Source organism: Desmodus rotundus, unplaced genomic scaffold (genome assembly GCF_022682495.2).
Source record: "Desmodus rotundus isolate HL8 unplaced genomic scaffold, HLdesRot8A.1 manual_scaffold_159, whole genome shotgun sequence".
Classification (NCBI taxonomy): Eukaryota; Metazoa; Chordata; class Mammalia; order Chiroptera; family Phyllostomidae; genus Desmodus; species Desmodus rotundus.
In genome coordinates this window covers 48580-67037 of record NW_026527213.1, presented here as the reverse complement: position 1 = coordinate 67037, position 18458 = coordinate 48580, and the positions used below count along the sequence as shown (strand labels likewise).

The window sequence follows — 18458 nt, the reverse complement described above, 5'->3', positions numbered from 1 at the left end:
AAAAGAACAACACCGGAGAAGTGGGACATTTGTGTCTCGTTATTTATTTCATGACGGCCGTAATAAAAATGCTTACTTCTTGACTTTATCGTATCTTTACAAAAGGAAAATTAAATATTTTAAGAATCATATTTGGCATATATATATATAAAAGATAAAGATGTGCCTATGACATTTTGATTATTCTAAGCAGTTAAGGAAATAATCTTTGCAAAATTATGCTAGGAAGTATTTTAAAGTTTCAACAATCATTATAAAAACAGAATCTAAAGAACTACCATTTTACCAATATTCAAAATTAAATGACAAATCTAGAAAGCTATGTCTCTCTTCAAAATATATTTATTTATGCAATTATCAACCTGCTCACATCATCTATCAATGTAATCAAAAACAGCTTTTAATTTTAATTCTTGACAATACTGCATCACATTGTGAAAGACCGATTTATATGTAGTATTACTATGTTAATGATATTCCATTCTGCCATACACATATATACACAAATTAATATATCATCATCACAGTTATATACTATTTTATGATGTTCTTGGATGTTAAATATTAGGGTGCACATGGTTATCCTTATGTGCATACCACTTGTGGCTGTTTATGCTTAAATTCGTTAAGGTTAAAGGAAAGAAAAACGCACTTCCTCAGTCACACTAGCCACATGTCAAGTGCTAGGCAGGACAGACAGAACATTCCCACCACTACAGAAGCTCTACTTTACCGTGGCAAATGATAAACGCAAGGCCTTAGAAATGTTAAGCAACTTGCCCAACAGCTAGGAAGTTACCCAAGCAGGACTCCAACTGTCCCAGAGTCTCATGGCTGACACACATCAAGTTTGCACCTGCCATAGAGCAGGATGGCTTGGCTAACATGCTGAAGGGCAAAATTAATAATTATCATTCTTGTGTCCTAGAAGGATGGTATGGTAGGTAAAAATGATGGGAGAAATTAAAAGACAAAAAGTAAAGAATCCCAGCTGCATGATCTTCTTTCAAATGTCTAAAACAATTGCTGTTGCTGTTAAGACTTCTGCTGTCTAAATACACACACCTAGTTCGGCTGTGGCACTGCCCTCAGCCCGCTGGCTCTCCTGCCCACGTGGTTCTAGCGGCCCCAGACTACCAGGGTCTCCTTGAAAGCACAGAGAACTGGACAGAGCGCTCCAGCCACACTAACAGTTCACGTTATCCCTGAACAGTACCTATATGACCCCAAATGGGTACTTCTTATTTTACAACTGTAATTTTGCCTCTTCTTGGGACAGTGATCACTTAAAACCCTAGGTTCTCCTCACATAAGTTGCTATCAACACACATTGTTTAATTATTACATTTGCTTCTCCTAACACCAGCAGGAAATCATTACCCTGATTTTGGTGCTTTTCATTCTTATGCATTTTCTTACTCTGTAACAATGTGCATATTTCAAAACAATACACATACAGTGCTGTTTCCGTGTTTTTAATCTCATATAAATGCTTCCATAAAATAAGTTTCTTCAAACTGCTTTTAAAAATCAATTCGTTTGAGATCTGCAGCTATTGATAAGCAAGGCTCCTGTTTTCACTGCATACAGTACCCACCGCAGAAGCACGCTGCAGTGTGCGTGCCCATTCTTCTCCTGGCAGACACATGCTGCTGTGAGCCTTCTCATACATGTCTCTCAATGCAGTGCTGGCCACAGACACAGTGCCAATCCAGGAGCTGTTTGGTGACCAGTCCTTAGTGAGACAAGGGGCTTGCGCCAAAATACACATTAATTCCACTAAACACAAGGTTTTAATCAACTTTTAAAAAAATCATTGTAGGACTTTCTCAGTGAAGACAGCATCACACTGATTCACGTTCTGGTGCAAGCTCCTTCTCTCACCCTGGCCCTGTGCACAGAGTAGTAGCTCTGTCCTACAGCACGAAGTCAAGAATCCCCCAGGGCATGTACCTAGGAGTGGAATTACTGAGTTGCAGGATAGGACACAGAACACAGCTACTAGACAGCTATCTGCCAAGTTCACCAACTTATGTTTGTATGTTTCCTGGCCCCTTGGGGTTCCTTTTTTCTGAACTGTTAACAATTTCTGACAAATTTTCTATTTTGACTTATCTTTTTAAGAAATAGATCTGTAGATGTTATTATCCAGATATTTCAGCTATAACATACATGTTTTTGACAATACTTGCTTTCTACAAAATCATGAAATAAAACAGGACTTCAGGGGAAAAAACCACGGTCAAGGTTGACCACTGAAACAATGCAACCTTGTAACTGGAACAAAGATGTGTGTGTTCCAAATAAATAAAATATCATGTCAATACAGGACTTTTTTTTAAGGGTGAAGTTAGCTCAACACAAAGAGGACGAAGGAAGGATCGATACTGCTGAGTTATGAAGATAAAAGCCAAGGCACAACATTTGAGTAGCGCTACGGAGTAAGCAAGCGGTTCCAAAGGACGGCCCTCGGCCTGACTGAACTGGCTCTGAGGCGTTCCGTGAACGGGGATCCTTACAGTGTCTTCCATGGCTGGCTCCCATGCACGCTTTCATCCAATGGAGCAAAACATTACCGTGCCGACAGACACTGTGTGTGATCGACTCAGGAGGATCACGCCATTCGTTAGCTGCCACCGTTTTCCCATTTACCAATGGCAATGAGCTACCTGCATTGGAGAAAGTTGCTAAAAGGAGTATTGTTTCAGACGCCAAACCTTTGCTGTTATGTATATTTAAAACACTCAGTCTGAGGTCTAGTTTTTTATTTTTTCAAAATATAACGATACAAGAAAGTTTCAAATTTTAACAGTCAAATTTATCAACTTCTAAATTTTTATTGGGGGAGGAGGCTATCTTAGCACCCCCGACAATTCCTTACCAAGAGGTCAAGATCATTTTGCTACATTCTTTTCAACACTTTAAATTTTGGTTTCAGTAGGAAGATGTTTAGAACTGATTCTTATTTCAAATGCAAAGGAGGAATTCAACTGTTTTTCCTTATCAATAACCAATCGATCCCAGTACCATTCATTGAATAGTCCATTCTTTCCCTACTACATTGTACTAACATCTCTGGTCAATCAATTTTTTCACATTTACTTAACAAACACATAGCATCTATCATGTGCTAGTACTTTCTAAGATTTAACTCATTTAAAACCTCTTAATAACTCTCTGAGGTTGGTATTATTGCCCCATTTTACAGACTAAGGGAGAGAAAAACTAAGTAACCTGACTAAGACCACAGTGAATTTGGGGAGGGCCTGGGATCTCCATCTTGGGGGTCTTGACTCCCATGCTATGCTGTCTGGTGGATGTGTGCGTGTTCACGGACTTGACTCTGTCCCGCTGGCCCACATACGTCCTTTCACTCTGTCTCAAGTGTCTTACAATGAACTGGCATACACCAAGTCCCCTGGCACGGTTTTCTTCTGCATGAGTGCCTTGGGCTGTTCTTGGTCCTTTACTCTTTGACCGCGTATGTATGTCGGAATCCACTTGTCAAGCTACATGAACAAACTAGTTGAGATTTGATGGGGATAGTATGTTTTTGTTGTTACAGTACAACTTATATATTTCAAATGGACAAAAAGTTAGTATGCTTTACAGTATCTTAAGATAAACTGCCTTTGAATGAGAGTTCCTTTCCAGTACTTTGAGGTCTATAAGATATATTTAGAAAAGTTACTGTGGAAAATGAAGACGGCTTAAATCGAATGGGGGGAGGGAGAGGCCTGTAGTCTTCCTTTTTGAGGAATTGCTGTGACACCGTCCTGCGGGCGGCGGGGGAGTTTGGTGTTTTCTGTAGACATCACTAGGCGCCGGAGCCCTGCGGGACGACTTTGCTGTGATGTGAACTCTGCCAGTTCGCTAGCACCGGCAGGCTCTCCACCACTCCGTCAGAACTACGAACCCCATTCGTACTATTTTGTTACAAATCTTACAAAGGGGGTTGCTCCTGGGTATTTAGGTCCGTTCTATTTTAAGGCTATATATTCGGTTTTCATAAATTGTCTGAGCCCGCGGTGGCTGCCATCTTCACCACTGTCACCCTGGGATGGTATTAACTGGACCGATTAATTTGGGGCGACCTGATTTCTTTAGGACGCTAAGTCTTCCCATCCACAATATGGTATAGCTCCACATTTACTGTTGATCTTCTATAACATCTTTCAATAAAGTTTTAAAATCTTGAATATCTTCTGTAGGATGTACTCTCAATATACCTTCCTGCTGTTGCAGTTTCTATTGATGTTAATGTTTTCATTCTTTAAGAAATGTTATATTTTTGTTTTTTCTTATTGGGACATGAATGCAACTGATTTTCTTAAGTTCAGCTCCTATCTGGCAACCCAGCTAAAATCTTACTCATTTGAATAATTTCTCTGTATTTATTCTTTGCATTTGTTTTGAAGTCGTTAATACTGTAAGTACAGAATTTTACTGAAAGTTGTCCCACATTTATTGAGTTAACATGGTCTTTCTCCTCTGTTAATGTGAACCACGTATAAATGTTCGAACCTTACAGTGTCTTTGCATCCCTACCACAAATCTACCTTGGCCATGAGGCCATATCTTAGAAATATACGGATGAATCTGGTTTCTGTATTTTTGCATTTGTGTTCATAAATGAAACTGCCTTCTAATTTCCTATCTTGTCTTTGTCTGATTTTGGCTATTTTATACGAGTCTCATAAAATAAGTGGGAGAACCTTCCATCTTTCCTACTTTTGGGGGAGTTTATAACTTAACATGGTGTTCTTCAGGTGTCTGGCAGAACCTCCCATCAAACTCTCTCTCTAGGCCTGTTTTTATGTTTCTGAGTTAAAAAAAAAAATTTTTGTTTCAGGGTGAGTCTTAGTAACTACTTATAATAGTTATTAGTTGATTCAGGGTTTATATTTCTTTTTTGATAACATTATATTTTCAAGGAAATTGCTCATTTTGTTTAAATTTTTAAAGAATATAAACTTTTTCATAGAAATTTCCAATCAGTTTTAATTTCTGCCCTATCTCAAGTTGTACGTCCCCTTTCATCCCTGTACTGTTTACTTTTTCCTTCTGGGGACAATCCTGCCAGAGGCTTTTCTATTTTATTCTTTTCAAAGAACCAACTTTTGACATTATTAATCTCATCTCTACTATTTAATTTTTAAAATTTCATTATTTTCTTTTCTGATCATTATTTTTTCCTTCCATTTTCATTGTGTTTATTCTGTGATTTTTCTAGTTTCTTAAGTAAGGACGTGGCTTAAAAAAAAAAAAGATTTCATTTATTTATTTTTAGAGAGAGGAAGGAAGGGAGAGAGAGAGGGAGAGAAACATCCATCTGTGGCTGCCTCTCGCGTGCACCCTACTGGGGACCTGGCCCACAACCCAGGCAGGTGCCCTGACTCAAACTGAACTGGCGGCCCTATGGTCTGCAGGCCGGCAATCAAACCACTGAGCCTCACCAGCCAGGGCAGGACGTGGCTTTCTTCCCACTCTAACACAAACCTTCCCAGGATCACTCTGGGAAAAAGTCAGAAAGGTTTTCTTTATTATTCAGTTCCAACTATTTTCTAAGTTCCATTATGCTTTCTCCTTTGACCCATGTTACTTAAAAGTATGTGTGAGGATTATCTTTTATTATTGATATGTAGCAGCGTAACAACTTTCTATGTAACAACAACTCTCTACAGTTTGCTAAGACTTCCTTTATGGCTGGTACACAACCCATTTCATAAGACTTCACGTGTGCTTGAAAAGGAAACGTACTCTCTAGTTGCTGGGTGCAGACACACGCGCGCACACACACACACGCACACACACCCATCCATCCAGCAGATCAAACGTGTTAACTCTATTCAAGTTTTCTAGGTCTTGACATGTTTTGAGTGTCTGCTGCACTGAATGAGAAGTATGGAAACTTCCCATTATCATGATGTATTTGTAATTTTTCTGATATTTCTATAAATATTTTACTTTGAGACTATGTTCTTAGGTACACAAAAACTGGAATTGTATATTCCAGTTTTATCATCATATCATACCAATAATACTTTTTGTTACAAAGTTTGTATTGTCTGATACTAATTTAACTTTGTCAGTTTTCTTTTAGTTAAAATTTGTCTGGATAGTTACCTATCCCTTTACTTTCCTATTCTTTCTATGTCTTTATGTTTAAGTGTGTTGCTTATTAATGGCATATCCCAATCTTTCAATTTGATTTCAATTGGTAAGTATGTTCTATTTAGATTTATTATAATCACTGATATTGGAATTATTTTTGTTTCTTTCTTCCTTTCTTTCTTTTTTTTTTTTTTTTTTTTTTACTATTTCCTGTTTTTCTCTATGCTTTCCCTACCCCCTACTTTTATATCAAGTTCCACCTTATTTCTTTTGTTGGTTTGAAAGTTACTTTTCTCTTCTTTTTGTGATTAACTTAAAACTTTTTTGTTAAAATTTTTCTGTGTTGCTCTGAAACCAAAAACACTTTATGAGAAACCAGGTGGGCTTTGGAGTGAAACAGACACGGCTGAAACCTCAGCTCTTCCATTTACTAGCTGGGTGACCTCGGAGAGATTTCGTTACTGGGGTCCCCCAGCTTATTTCCTGTTAAATGAGATTGCTACAAGGCTTACATGAAATAACCTATTTAAGGAGCCGTGAACAATACCTGGGTCACAGTATATGCTGAACAAATGATAGATTCTTGGATACAAACAGATATGGGCTTGAATCTTCGTTCTAACAGGAGAAAAAAGGACACTATTTTTTAAGAAATGGGGGAGGGGGGCAGTTTCGATGAAGAAGAAACCTTTCAGCCCTAACTAACTACAACGTCTGAAACCTTGAGGAAGCCCTTCTCTGCCGTCCCCCGGGGGGCGGGCGGAGGAACTCACCCTTTGTGGTAGATGCACAGACAAGGCAGCCGTGCTATGGTGTCTCCCTGCTGCAAGTCTTCCAGGCAGATCGCACACTCCCCGGCATCTTTACTCAGCACATCCTCTGAGGAGAGAGAGAGCGAATTCAGGGCAATAAAACGGAAAGAACGACTGTGTGAGAGCTAGCTTACAGAGTGGTGAGTGGCACACTTTGTCTGAAATTCATGTATCAAACTCAGCACCCGCATTTGAAACACCGTTCATAAATCGGTGAACAACGTTTATCTTTACTTGTAGACAGTGTCTCTCATTTCCATTTCCATTTCACTGAGGCATACAGTAAAAGCCAGAACAGTATGGAATCTCCAACTTGCAAAGGATTTTGCTATAAAACTGTATTAGTAAGTCAGTTATCTGTCATTTGGAATTCATTTTCCTTCTCCTACTAATCAATATTAATTTGATGCTCAAGATAGTTTTAAAAAGTTTAGAGTGCAATGTAGCTGAAAAGACATAAAAATATTTTTGTAACTTTTAAAATTCTAAATTAACACAATTAGATAAGTGAGAGAAATCACCCTGAATATAGGACTTTTTTAAGTATCTGCTGAACTCAAGAAAATGCCAAGATAGAGCAAAGCTTCTGGGAGGTTCTGAAAGGGACTTTAGAAACAGGAGGACGTCGGACAGTGGACGCAGAGACCACTCTTAATTGCGTTCCCTGCCAATGCTGCCCCTGCCTGGGCAGCACTCGCCACGGCCTCCAGAGGGCCCTGACGGAGTGCTTCAAACACTGTCTCAACAGTGAAACTCTCTATAAAGCAAAAATTGCTTTAAGAACAAAACTGTTCTCTCAATTTATGTTTCACATGGAACATTTAATTTAAATTACATTTCATTAATGTTTAATTTTTACAAGTATCTTGCCTAAAACTGAGTACGTTAGCCAGAGAGGCTTCGTTGGCTCTTTTTAAGGGAGGAAGAAGTAAAACATGCCGCTGCTGAAGAAGCGCAGGGAAGCCCGAGGAGTGCACGTTCTCAGTGAGTCTAGAGAGGGCTAGAGCAGGGACATGCAGGGTGCACTTATGCCATAAACAAACAAACCACCGTGTGGAGGAATGAAAATCAAGTTAAAGGAGAAAGACTCCACCATCCGCTGAAAGTGCTGAAAGACAGAGCAAGGTGAGGACGTCTCCAGAAACGAAGTATTTGTACAATAGAAACCAGCAAATTTAATTGTGCACGTGACTGTCATGGCTCCTTGTAGAAAAACATGCTCTGTGAGCACTCCCCCGTTAGTTACTCATTTTGAGACAGCACATCAAGAGGAACCACGGCCTCCATTTGGCTGGGAGAGAGAAGGTGCCAGCAGACGGTTTGCCAGGACGGCAGGGCGACTCCCACAGAAAAGGCAAGGCCTCAGCAAGGAGGCATTTGCGTTGGGAACTTAGGAAATACGGCTGAGGTGATTCTGGCTAAGCACTAAGTAGTTCTCAAGTTGACGTGTCACAACCAGAGACTCAACCAGAAAGAGACTTCTGGACAAGTAAAGCCGGGTTCATGGAAAACGCTGTTTATTAACACCTCCCACGAGTATCGTCCCCCCATTTCTCTCTTCCTAACCCTGGAGGCCCCACCTGCTACCCCGACTCCAACCCCACCCCAGCCCCAAGTCTTGCCTGCTCTTGACCTCCATTTTTTCTTTTGGAGAGCTTTCCACACAGAGGGAACCAGTTTAATGGGAAGCACCTAAGCAGTGATAAAGGTAATTGGTATGCGGGGACCCACAAAATGGAGGCCACCCCTGCGGCCCCGCCCATGTCGCAAACCTCACCCTAAGTCAGCCCGCAGGTGCGGGGACACCTCACTGTGGAGGACACCTAACACCAGCCACAGGCCTCCTCCTCGGTGGCAGCCGTCTCACCCATCCCAGACCACAGGACCTGCCAGCGCCCGCCCAGCAAGCACGTGCCTTCCTGTCCTGTCTTGTAACACTGCAAGCCCGCTCTCGCCGCGATCCCTCCGGAAGTGCGAGGTACGCGGTGGACACCCCCAATCCTCGGGCTGATTGCCAGTGAACAGGAACACCAGCCTCACCATTAAATTGTTTTAGATTTGACACTAGGATAATAGTAGGGAGAACAAAAAGAAAAAGGTCTAAAGGAAGCATTAAAAGTCTGCGATGCCAAATAATGTAATATATTCTCACCATTTAGATTTTTTTTTACTGCAAAGCTATATATACTACACTGTAAACTTCAAAAAAAATCAACCATCACTTTTTTTTTTAAATCAAGCCTAAGACAGCCAATGATTATCCATTAGTTTTATATACCACCAAGTAAGGAAAAAAATGCCTCCATTAAATTATGATACAAATCAATTTTAAGACACATCTCATTTTTCAAAGTATGAAAAAGAAGCATGTCTTAGAATTGATGGAATAGGGTATCACATTTTCTATGTTTGGAATACATTAACAGTGTACCTAGATTTAACTCTAAATGAACTATAAAATCTCAAATACCATAACTTAGGAAAATGAGATGGACCAGCTTTTAAGAAAGAAAAAGTATTGCCACTTCTGCCATGTAAGTCCACATAACTGATTCTTAACACCAACCGAAAGTAAGTAGAAACCCGCGAAGTACAGGCTTTCTGAAGGCACCGTTCACAGCCATCTGACACTACTTTAAAGTTGACCTACGGCTATCAAGTCTCACTTGTTTATTGTGATAGCTTTTTAAAAAAATCTCTGAGTTGGGAAAACTTTAATATCTTAACAGGCCTTGATTTTATCGCATTTATAAGAGAATTTACAGTACAGCAAAGATAAATCATCTGCATAAAATTCACAGGGCAGTATCTATTTGAACAGTATATTTTGGAAAAAATATATAATGTTATGCTCTGTAGGCACTAAGTTTAAAAAAAGTCTTAGTTTAATCTAGAATGCCACATTCAAGTCAGTCAGTCGTTTCTGTGTTAAGAAAAGGTAGGCCTACATCCAAGAACATTCCAAACACATTAATTTCAACACAGAAGCAGCCCAATATTCACTGCGAATAGTTTCTAGGGAAGTGCTCTCTGCTCAGGAAATTATAAGCCAATGAATGGTAACAGACTGCCCCGCTCAACTGCATTTTGATACGTAACTCTGAGTTAAAGGGCAGGTCACTCTCACTGCAAAACCTCACAGTTTTTCTCACTGCCTCAAATAGCAAATGCTGAATATTCAAATTTGAAAGTCTAATCTCCAACAGACTCTGTCTTTGCAGTTTTGAAAATATTTTCCGCCTTTGAAAACTCACTACGCAGTGTGATTCTTTGTTGCCTACCTGGGGTAAATTTGGAGTGCTCACCTCTGCTACCCCGTCATGAAACTGTCTTTTCATTCAGTTTTGAGCTTAGTAATGTGATACTTTCGGAGTTAAATATGGCCTGGAAATACCACTAAATCCAGGACACTGGAACATCGTCAAGACAGCTGAGGAAAGATTATTAAAAATCTTTAGCCAATCAACTGAAAACATTCATGAAGATGTTGCCTATAGGTGATAGGGCCAATGCTTGAGGACCTGGATACAATGAGAGCAGACTACTAAGTAGCCAAAATTGATACTAAGGAAGCAGAAAGGGGAACACTAACAGATTCGACTTCCATAGTTGGCCAGTCTGGATTTCCCCTCACCACCAGCACTGAGCAAATGGAGAGACACTCAAGACTGTGAACAGGAAATGAAACTATTACTTTTTCAAAAGTGTTGATGGTGACCTACCTAAATATCTAGAACAATAAAAGTTAAATCAGTATATCACTTATCAGTCTCATTCCTTGTCTTATTCACATGGTCTACACATTAATTTCGAAATACTGAAACAGGAAAAGAAAAATGAAACCTGGAAGGGAGCAATGATTTCTAAACCAGAGCGGGGCACCAGAATCACTCCGGTATGCATTATGTCTCAGTGTAGGAAAAAACATTATGTATACCTGGGCCCAACCCTTAGAGATCCTGAAATACACACCTGCCTGAGAAACACAGCTACTATTATCAAGGGAACAGCATACTGAGGTAGAAAGAACATAAGATTTAAAATTGAAAACGCAGTATGAATTTCCATTCTCGGTATTGGTTAGCTAAGCAACCTCAAAATGTTGGTTAACCTTGAGTTTCGTTTTACTCTTCTGTAACATAATAAAGGTACTCAAACATTACGGAGATGAAATTTTCAAGAATTATGTGAAATCTTTGTTACAAAAAACAGTATATAAAATATTAATTTTTATTATCATTATTATCAGAAAACACTTTATGGACTTCTCCAAAAACAAAGTTGATCATTTCTTTTTCTCCTCACTCTGGTATTGCAGCTGTTTCAACTTTACATAATGTCATAAAAAATCCCTTGGCCACCAGAAACTTCTACAGACTACTCCTGACCCAGCCACTTCTAGAGACCTGTTAAAACTGACAGGCTGGGAGCAGCTCCAATCAAATGACACTGTCTAATTAATTTGAATGTTTTGGCTTCATTCTGTGTTTGTAACTATTATAAATGTCCACTTGGTTATATGCTTTTAGACATACTGAAGTCTTTGAAATTGTTTTAGTTTATGAGGTAACTAATATTACCTCCATTTTACAGATAAGCACATTTAGGCTCAAAGAAGTAACTTACCAGAGGTTACTAAACTAGTAAGTCCTGGGGTCAGAATTCAAATGTAGACTAAGTATTTGGCTTTTTTATATTTCATGGGATTTCATTGTGAACTAACATAAATAGTGAAGAAAATGAACTGTTTCGGGCAAGTTTCGGTGTGAAATACTCAGGATGGGGCTGACTGCCGTATTTAGCAACAGCTCGAGACTAGCCATATGCTTCATCTTCCATCTGGATCTATTGCGCTGTTACAAAAACTGGTAACGGAAAGGAGCTGCCACATTACTGCTGCCTTCCTTCTCCTGGACAGGACAGCAGCCCTGTCCGACAGCACTGCCTCTGGTGACGGAGGCGGTCTCTCATCTGTGCTGTCCAAAATGGGAGCCACAAGCCCTAAAGGAGCTGGTGCGACTGAGGAGCTAAATTCTACATTTTATTTAATTGTAGTAAAATATGAAACTCTAAAATATAAAGAACATACATGTATAGACTAATTAAAAACTTCTATAAATTGATATTTTACTTGTAGCTTCAAGCTCTTAATTTGCATTGCCCAAAGAAATTACTTAAAATTCAAGCAGCCAAATATGCAAAATGAAAATATTTAGCAAGTACAAGCACATATCCATCAAGGTATTGCAGATCGAGACACATGAAAAAAAGCAGACAGCCAAAGTCCTTTTGGGGGTGGGGGAAGAGAAAAACAACAAATAAAACCAAATTTGTTAGAGGCAGCCAAGAAAACTCCATGCGAAAATTTCATAAGCATCACAACTCTATTTTCAGATCAAGCATCCAAACAGGTATATGATCTTTTCAGCAAAATACAATGCCAAGCACTACTATGGATCAGGCATTTTACCTGAAGACTTATTTTTTGTTCTTGAACCCTCAATGATAGCAGTAGAAAACAAAAGCAGCTGAAATGAGAAATAATCCCTAGAAAAATCAAGAATTAAAAAAATTCACAACATTAGTAAGAAGCAATTACTTAAAGTATGAAAAAGTGGGGCTTGCAAGGTTTATTAATACTTTCAGATATAAAATTATCTCTAATGAATTTAAAAGAAGGTAACATTAATATTCTAGGTTACAGATCTGTGAGCTGCTACTGTATTCAAAACACACTCAGGAGAATTAGAAATGACACTCTAACAAAGGGAAGTCGCATTTTTACTGTGAGACATGTGTCAGTAAAAACACGGGACAACCTTTCATTGAACTGTCTAAAGCTCACAGTTCCTAGTCAGTGCCAGCTTTTGTAACTTTCTGAGAAACTTGTTCTGGTTTCAGTAGGAATTACTAGAGCCCTCTGCCTAGACGCCATTTACAGTTACTGCACCAGCGTTTTCTTTAGTTTAAATGTAACTGAGAATTGACAGAACACAGAGCTACTTTCCACCTGCATTGTTAGAAACTTAAAGAAACACTATCTCAACATTTACACATTTAGCTTTCTTGGGTTTTATTCCTAACTTACCTGAAGAAGCTAGCTCTCAGGATTAAGTATTTTATAAAATTAGGTACCTAACAACAAGCTGCAAAAAGTCATACAAAACACCTAGGAAGTTATTACATTACCAAATTATTCCCTGATTTTCAAATCAAATTAACTTCCCTACCTCCCCTCTTTGTCACAAATCAACAATAAACCAAAATTTAAAACCAACTACATACACTGATACTAAACTGTAAACAAGTATTTTCTTAAATGAGCTGCACACATTAAAAAGAAAAAAATGGAATTGCTAAACATATAAGGAAATAGAATAAAATATACATCGAACTTAAATTTCAGGTTCATTTTCGTTTTGAATCACTGCAGAGAAAAACAGCAGTCCAAAAAAACCCCACAAAAACCGCTGAACATGGGCTCTAATGACAACAGAAAAGGAACCAAGCAATCTGGATCATAAATGATGTCGCCCTCCCCATGCAAAAAAAGAAAAAGAAAGGAAGGAAGAGAGAAGGAGGGAGAGAGGGGGAAGGGAAGGGGGGGACAGAAGAGGAGGGAGGGAGGGGGGGAGGGGAAAAAAAGAAAGGAGAAAACAAGAAAAGAAAAGTGTTGCGGACAGTTCTAAGTTCAAATTGCAACCCTTCACGTTATTCAGAAACGTAATGGGAGTAACAATACATAACAGTCCACACGGCAGCGTAAGAATTAAGTGAGGTAATACCCGTCACATACCTAGCACTGCACCTGGCAAGGAGTAGGTTTGCTCCGAAGACTAGTTATGTGATTGCTGGCAAGAAAGAAGTCTTCCGCCCAGTGTGCTCTCTGCCACTTGAACGCAGGGCGAACCTGCAGGCCCCCACGGCTCTGAGGGTGTAAAGACGCACTGGGCAACACTGCACACGAAAGGCAGGCAGTCTGACGCAAAGGGCACAGGTCTGAACTCCCTGCAAACCTCCGTGAGCCCCCTCTCCTTCAGGCAAACTGCAGGTCATAATACCTGTCCCTCCCATGGTCTTTAACATTGATGGATAAAAATGTAAGAGCTAATGAATGTGAAAATACTTAAAGGTCCTGCTGGCTGAACATAAAAAATGATTCACCTGCAGCATTCCTGAAGCAAACTGAAAGGCACCAACTCGGACCGCACTCCAGCATGCCACAGTGCATCGTTGCGTGTGGCAGGGCTGCCGCCGGGCTGTGAACCCGGAGTCTCTGCTTTGTTAGAGGACATCTGAGGGGGAGGGCTACAACGGGTGTGTCTACTGCTTGTGTGGTGGATCCAGACTAAGGCCTAATGGTCTTTCCCTTCTGCTGCCACCTGATCTGTAAGAAAATCAGCAGGCAGAGTGATAAATATTGTACAAGGGTCACAAACTCAAGTGCCTAAATGGGGATTGCCAGGACATATTCAAGAAGTAGGTCATCTTTGAAAAACGATGTTTAGGAACGGCGCAGTTGTGATAGTAATCGCTAGCTGAATTTGACCGTGGCTTTAGGGAAGCGTGGCAACTTGTCGCATGCAGTCGTACTAAAGGGCCGTTACGTATTTACAGGGGTTAGCTGCAGCTAGGTGTTTAAGTGAAATTTCTCATTTTCAAAATACTGACTCAGAAAACATTTGTGATACTGTGTAAGCCAAACAAAAAAATGTCTGTGAGCCAGATGTAGCCAATACCTTGCAATCTCCGTATTAAAGAAACCAGAGTACATTCTCTGAGGGCAGGGACCCTGCCAGGCTTTGCTTATTCCAGAGAGCAGCACAGTGTATTACACAGTCAATGCTAAACACAAACTGTTTGAACAGCCTGCGAAGCGAAAGCTCTCAGGGGACTGGACAATAAGCGGACAGCCAGTGGACACAAAAGTGCCCCAACGCCGGGGCTGGCTGCCCCAGTGACTTAGGCACTTCGTGTGCTGTCTGGTGACTCAGCTGAGCTCAGACCCACTTTTTAGTGTATTAACTTCTCATCCAAGAGGTTCACATCAGCCAATCAACCGTAGAGCTCTGAATACATGCCACGTTTGCCAACAAATAATTATAGGTTGATTACTATGTATGGATAACATACCAAAAGCATGTATGCACAGGAAATGTTCACTGCTGAAATAATAATGCAACATATGAAACTCAACTCTGTCTGGAAAAAGCAAGAAGCTGAGACGGTAGCTCTATGTTAACAGAGATCTTTCTCGATTCCCTGCACCCTGCTACTGGATTACTAAAATAACTGTGTCTAAGTGCTAGATCCTGGAGACTCGAAATCTAGCTCGTCTGATACTCTATGTAACGAAACCACAGGAAATCAAGAAAGTGCAAGCTTTTTGTTTTGAAAGAAATGTTTTTTGTTTTTCCACATTATTGTAAGGAGAAAGAAAACAGACAGATTTGGAAAGAAGTTTCCTTCTTTTCCACGGGCCCCCTCCAAGTCTCCCCATCCTTGAGCCACCCAGGAGTCGGCAGGACCTGAGTGAACCCCACCAGGACATGGGAAGAGGCCCCAGAAAGAGGCTCGGAGTTGGGCCGAGGAAAGAACTCTCCCTGCATCCCAGAACCGGGAAACTTCTTTCCTCATGCCTTCAATTAAAAAAAAAAAGGCCCGAGTGTGCACCAAGCAAATGCCCACTGAGCTCATAAGAAATCATCTTGCATTCTACCTTCTATTTGAGAAAAAAATAACAGTATGATCTACATGCATGTTGAGGGATTCTATAATTGCTAACATTATGTAACAGAAAGGTCATAAGCTAAGTACTCATAGCAATGTGAATGAAGGTGAATCATGCTGAAAAATCAAAATGACATCTACTATATATAAAGTCACAATGTACGGGAAGAAGGGATGACTTTATAAGTAAAAGTTCCTAGAACCAAACTACATCATTTTAAATTTACATTTCAGAGAAAGGTAAAAAGAAAGGTCATTGCAGAAAACTGTATTAATAGCCTAGAATAAGTATCACGTAAGCAATTGCAAACAACCCCCCAAAATCATACAACACAGAGGACAAATCCAAGAGCTCTAGTACTGAAATTACAGGAACACGCGTGTGTGCGCACACACATGCACGCACGCACACACAGGGGAACAGGGACATAATAAGCAAAGAAACACTAGAAAAATAACCCCCGAACTGACTAAAGGACTTGAGCTTTAGACTGAAGGCGCTAATGAAGTCTCATGCAGGACTAATTAAGAGATGGGAGGAGGGTGGAGAAACACTGAAATGGATGCAGCCCGGGAAAAACAGAATTTCTGATCATCAAAAAATAAATAAATAAATAAATAAACCTATAAGCTTCCAAATGGAAAGAACAGGTAACTTAAAATTAAAAAAAACAATGAGACCCAGGCAGACCACTCATCCGTAATACTGGGAAAGTCACAGAGTAGAACAGTTTTACATACTTAAAGGAAAAAAAGTAACTCAAGTAAAAATATCCTATATTCAGCCAAGATAATATTCATATGTGAAAACAGATAAAAGCATCTGAGTATCCATTAGCTCATTAAGTATACCATCCATGAAAGGCTTTCTAAGGAAATTATTCATGGAAATGCTTCTAAAAAAGAAAATTAAAGTAACAAAAATCTCTCTACAGAAAGAGATAAATGAAGAGTATAAAAAACAGCAGTGAGCAATAATACATATATAGGTAAAATTAAATCTAAATAGATAATACCGTGACTGAGACTGCAACATAACTAGGGTTCTGAGACAGAAGCAGTGTGCTGCCGGTGGGAACTTAGTAACGTGGAGTACTAGGTCTAAATCACTTCATAATACCCAAGAGCTGGAGACAGAGGACGAGGGGAACAGGAGAGAGGGAAATGAACAAGAATGACATATTAGGAAGGAGGGCACAAAGAAAACCCCTAATTTTAATAGAATAAAATAGAAATATATGATTTAAGACATATATTAATGTAAAGTTACAATAGAGGAATAAAAGGATGAACAGTAAAAATTCTCAATTAATCTAGAGACAAGGGAAAGCAACTTGATCAATTCACAGAAGGCTGGGCAAGAACAAAGTAAAGTAAGTACAAATTAAGAGGAGGAGCAACGCCAAGTTTACCAGCTTTAATATGAATGCCGCCTATGTATATTGACTAGTACAACATCATATATCCACTATCCAGCCTCAACACATAAACTTATTTGCCGTGAATTAAAAAAAATAAATAGGGAAACACAGGGAAGCAACTGTCCTAGAACACACACAAAGAAGTAAGAACTCAGGAGTGAAGATGGAAACAGAGGAGAAAAAACTACCCCAAAATAAAGGTGAATCTGGAGAAGCACAGGAAAGAACAGACATTCCTGAAATTACAGGTAGGGGCACTGGGGTGTCAAAATCAAGAAAAGTAAGAATTAAAGAAAAAATGTCATCTATGGAAGACCAGAAAAGGAGAGCCAACTAGATATCTATAGTCAAAAATAAAATTCAAGAAAACACTACAGAAACAAAAACACATTAGATCTATATATTTAGAGGGCCCGAAGAGTCCTAGAAAAAACTAATCATGAAAAATCAACCCTATTTAAAATATATCCTAGTACGCAATGGTCCTAAGAAAATAAGAGTTCTTTGGCCACCTGGGCAAAAAGGCAGTCAATTCTAAAAGGAAGGCAAACCAGGTTGGTCTAGACTTCTCTACAGCTTTTTACAGTAAAAGACTAGAAGAATAATTATAATATCTTCAAGCAGAAAAAAAAAAAAAGAGTATAGCCTAGAGATTTTATATGCAGTCAACTATTACTCAAAACACACACACAGACAAGCAATAAATTACACATGCAAGAAATCGAATGTGATTTACGTAAGTATGAATTTCCGCTAACCGGGAGACGCCTGGAAAAACTAAAGCTAAACCAGTTTGAAATTCAAATGGTAAAAACAAATGCCACTCATAACAGTAATAAAACTATAAAATACCAGACATAAACTTAACAAGTTTAACACTGAAGATATAGTTCTCAATGAATCAAAACAAATGCAGAGACAAATCATGTGCTTTGACAGGCAAACTGAAACCTTAAATGAAAACAGCACTATGCAAAAACAGTGCAACAGTGAACATCTTTCTCAGTGATTCACAATTCAATAAAGGATAAAACACGGAGTCCGGCTGAGTTTTATGTTAATGAATAATAAACCGTACATTACATGCACTCCCCTGTACTCTGCATGTAATGAACATAAAGTGTCTGAGGTTAGAGAGAGAGACCACATAATAGGAGCCCTTGCTAAGAGAATTCCACAACAAAATCTAATAAAATTAACTCACGTTTCCCCTCCAAAACCTGGGGAAGAGAAAATTATAGTCTTTTGCTGCTGTGGCATACAGGAATAGCTCTCACTACCCTAAATCCTTCCCTCCACTGTTGTAATTAATGTTGGTAATAAACTAAGGTTACACATTTCGAGTTGAACACCCACCACATACAGCATGCCTCAGTATGTC

The 18458-nt window shown here is 39.4% G+C and overlaps 1 protein-coding gene and 1 pseudogene across 2 annotated transcripts in view; both read right to left on the bottom strand.

Annotated features, from left to right (window-relative positions):
• ZNRF2 (zinc and ring finger 2) overlaps nt 1-18458 on the bottom strand; it is a 77205-nt gene that overhangs the window by 10195 nt on the left and 48552 nt on the right. For both annotated transcript variants that reach the window (XM_053917721.2, XM_053917722.2), the window contains exon 3: nt 6888-6993. In XM_053917721.2, coding sequence (XP_053773696.1) covers nt 6888-6993 — 106 coding nt within the window. The remainder of the gene's footprint in view (nt 1-6887; nt 6994-18458) is intronic.
• Nucleotides 6-4568, bottom strand: LOC112306887 (ubiquitin-conjugating enzyme E2 variant 1-like; annotated as a pseudogene).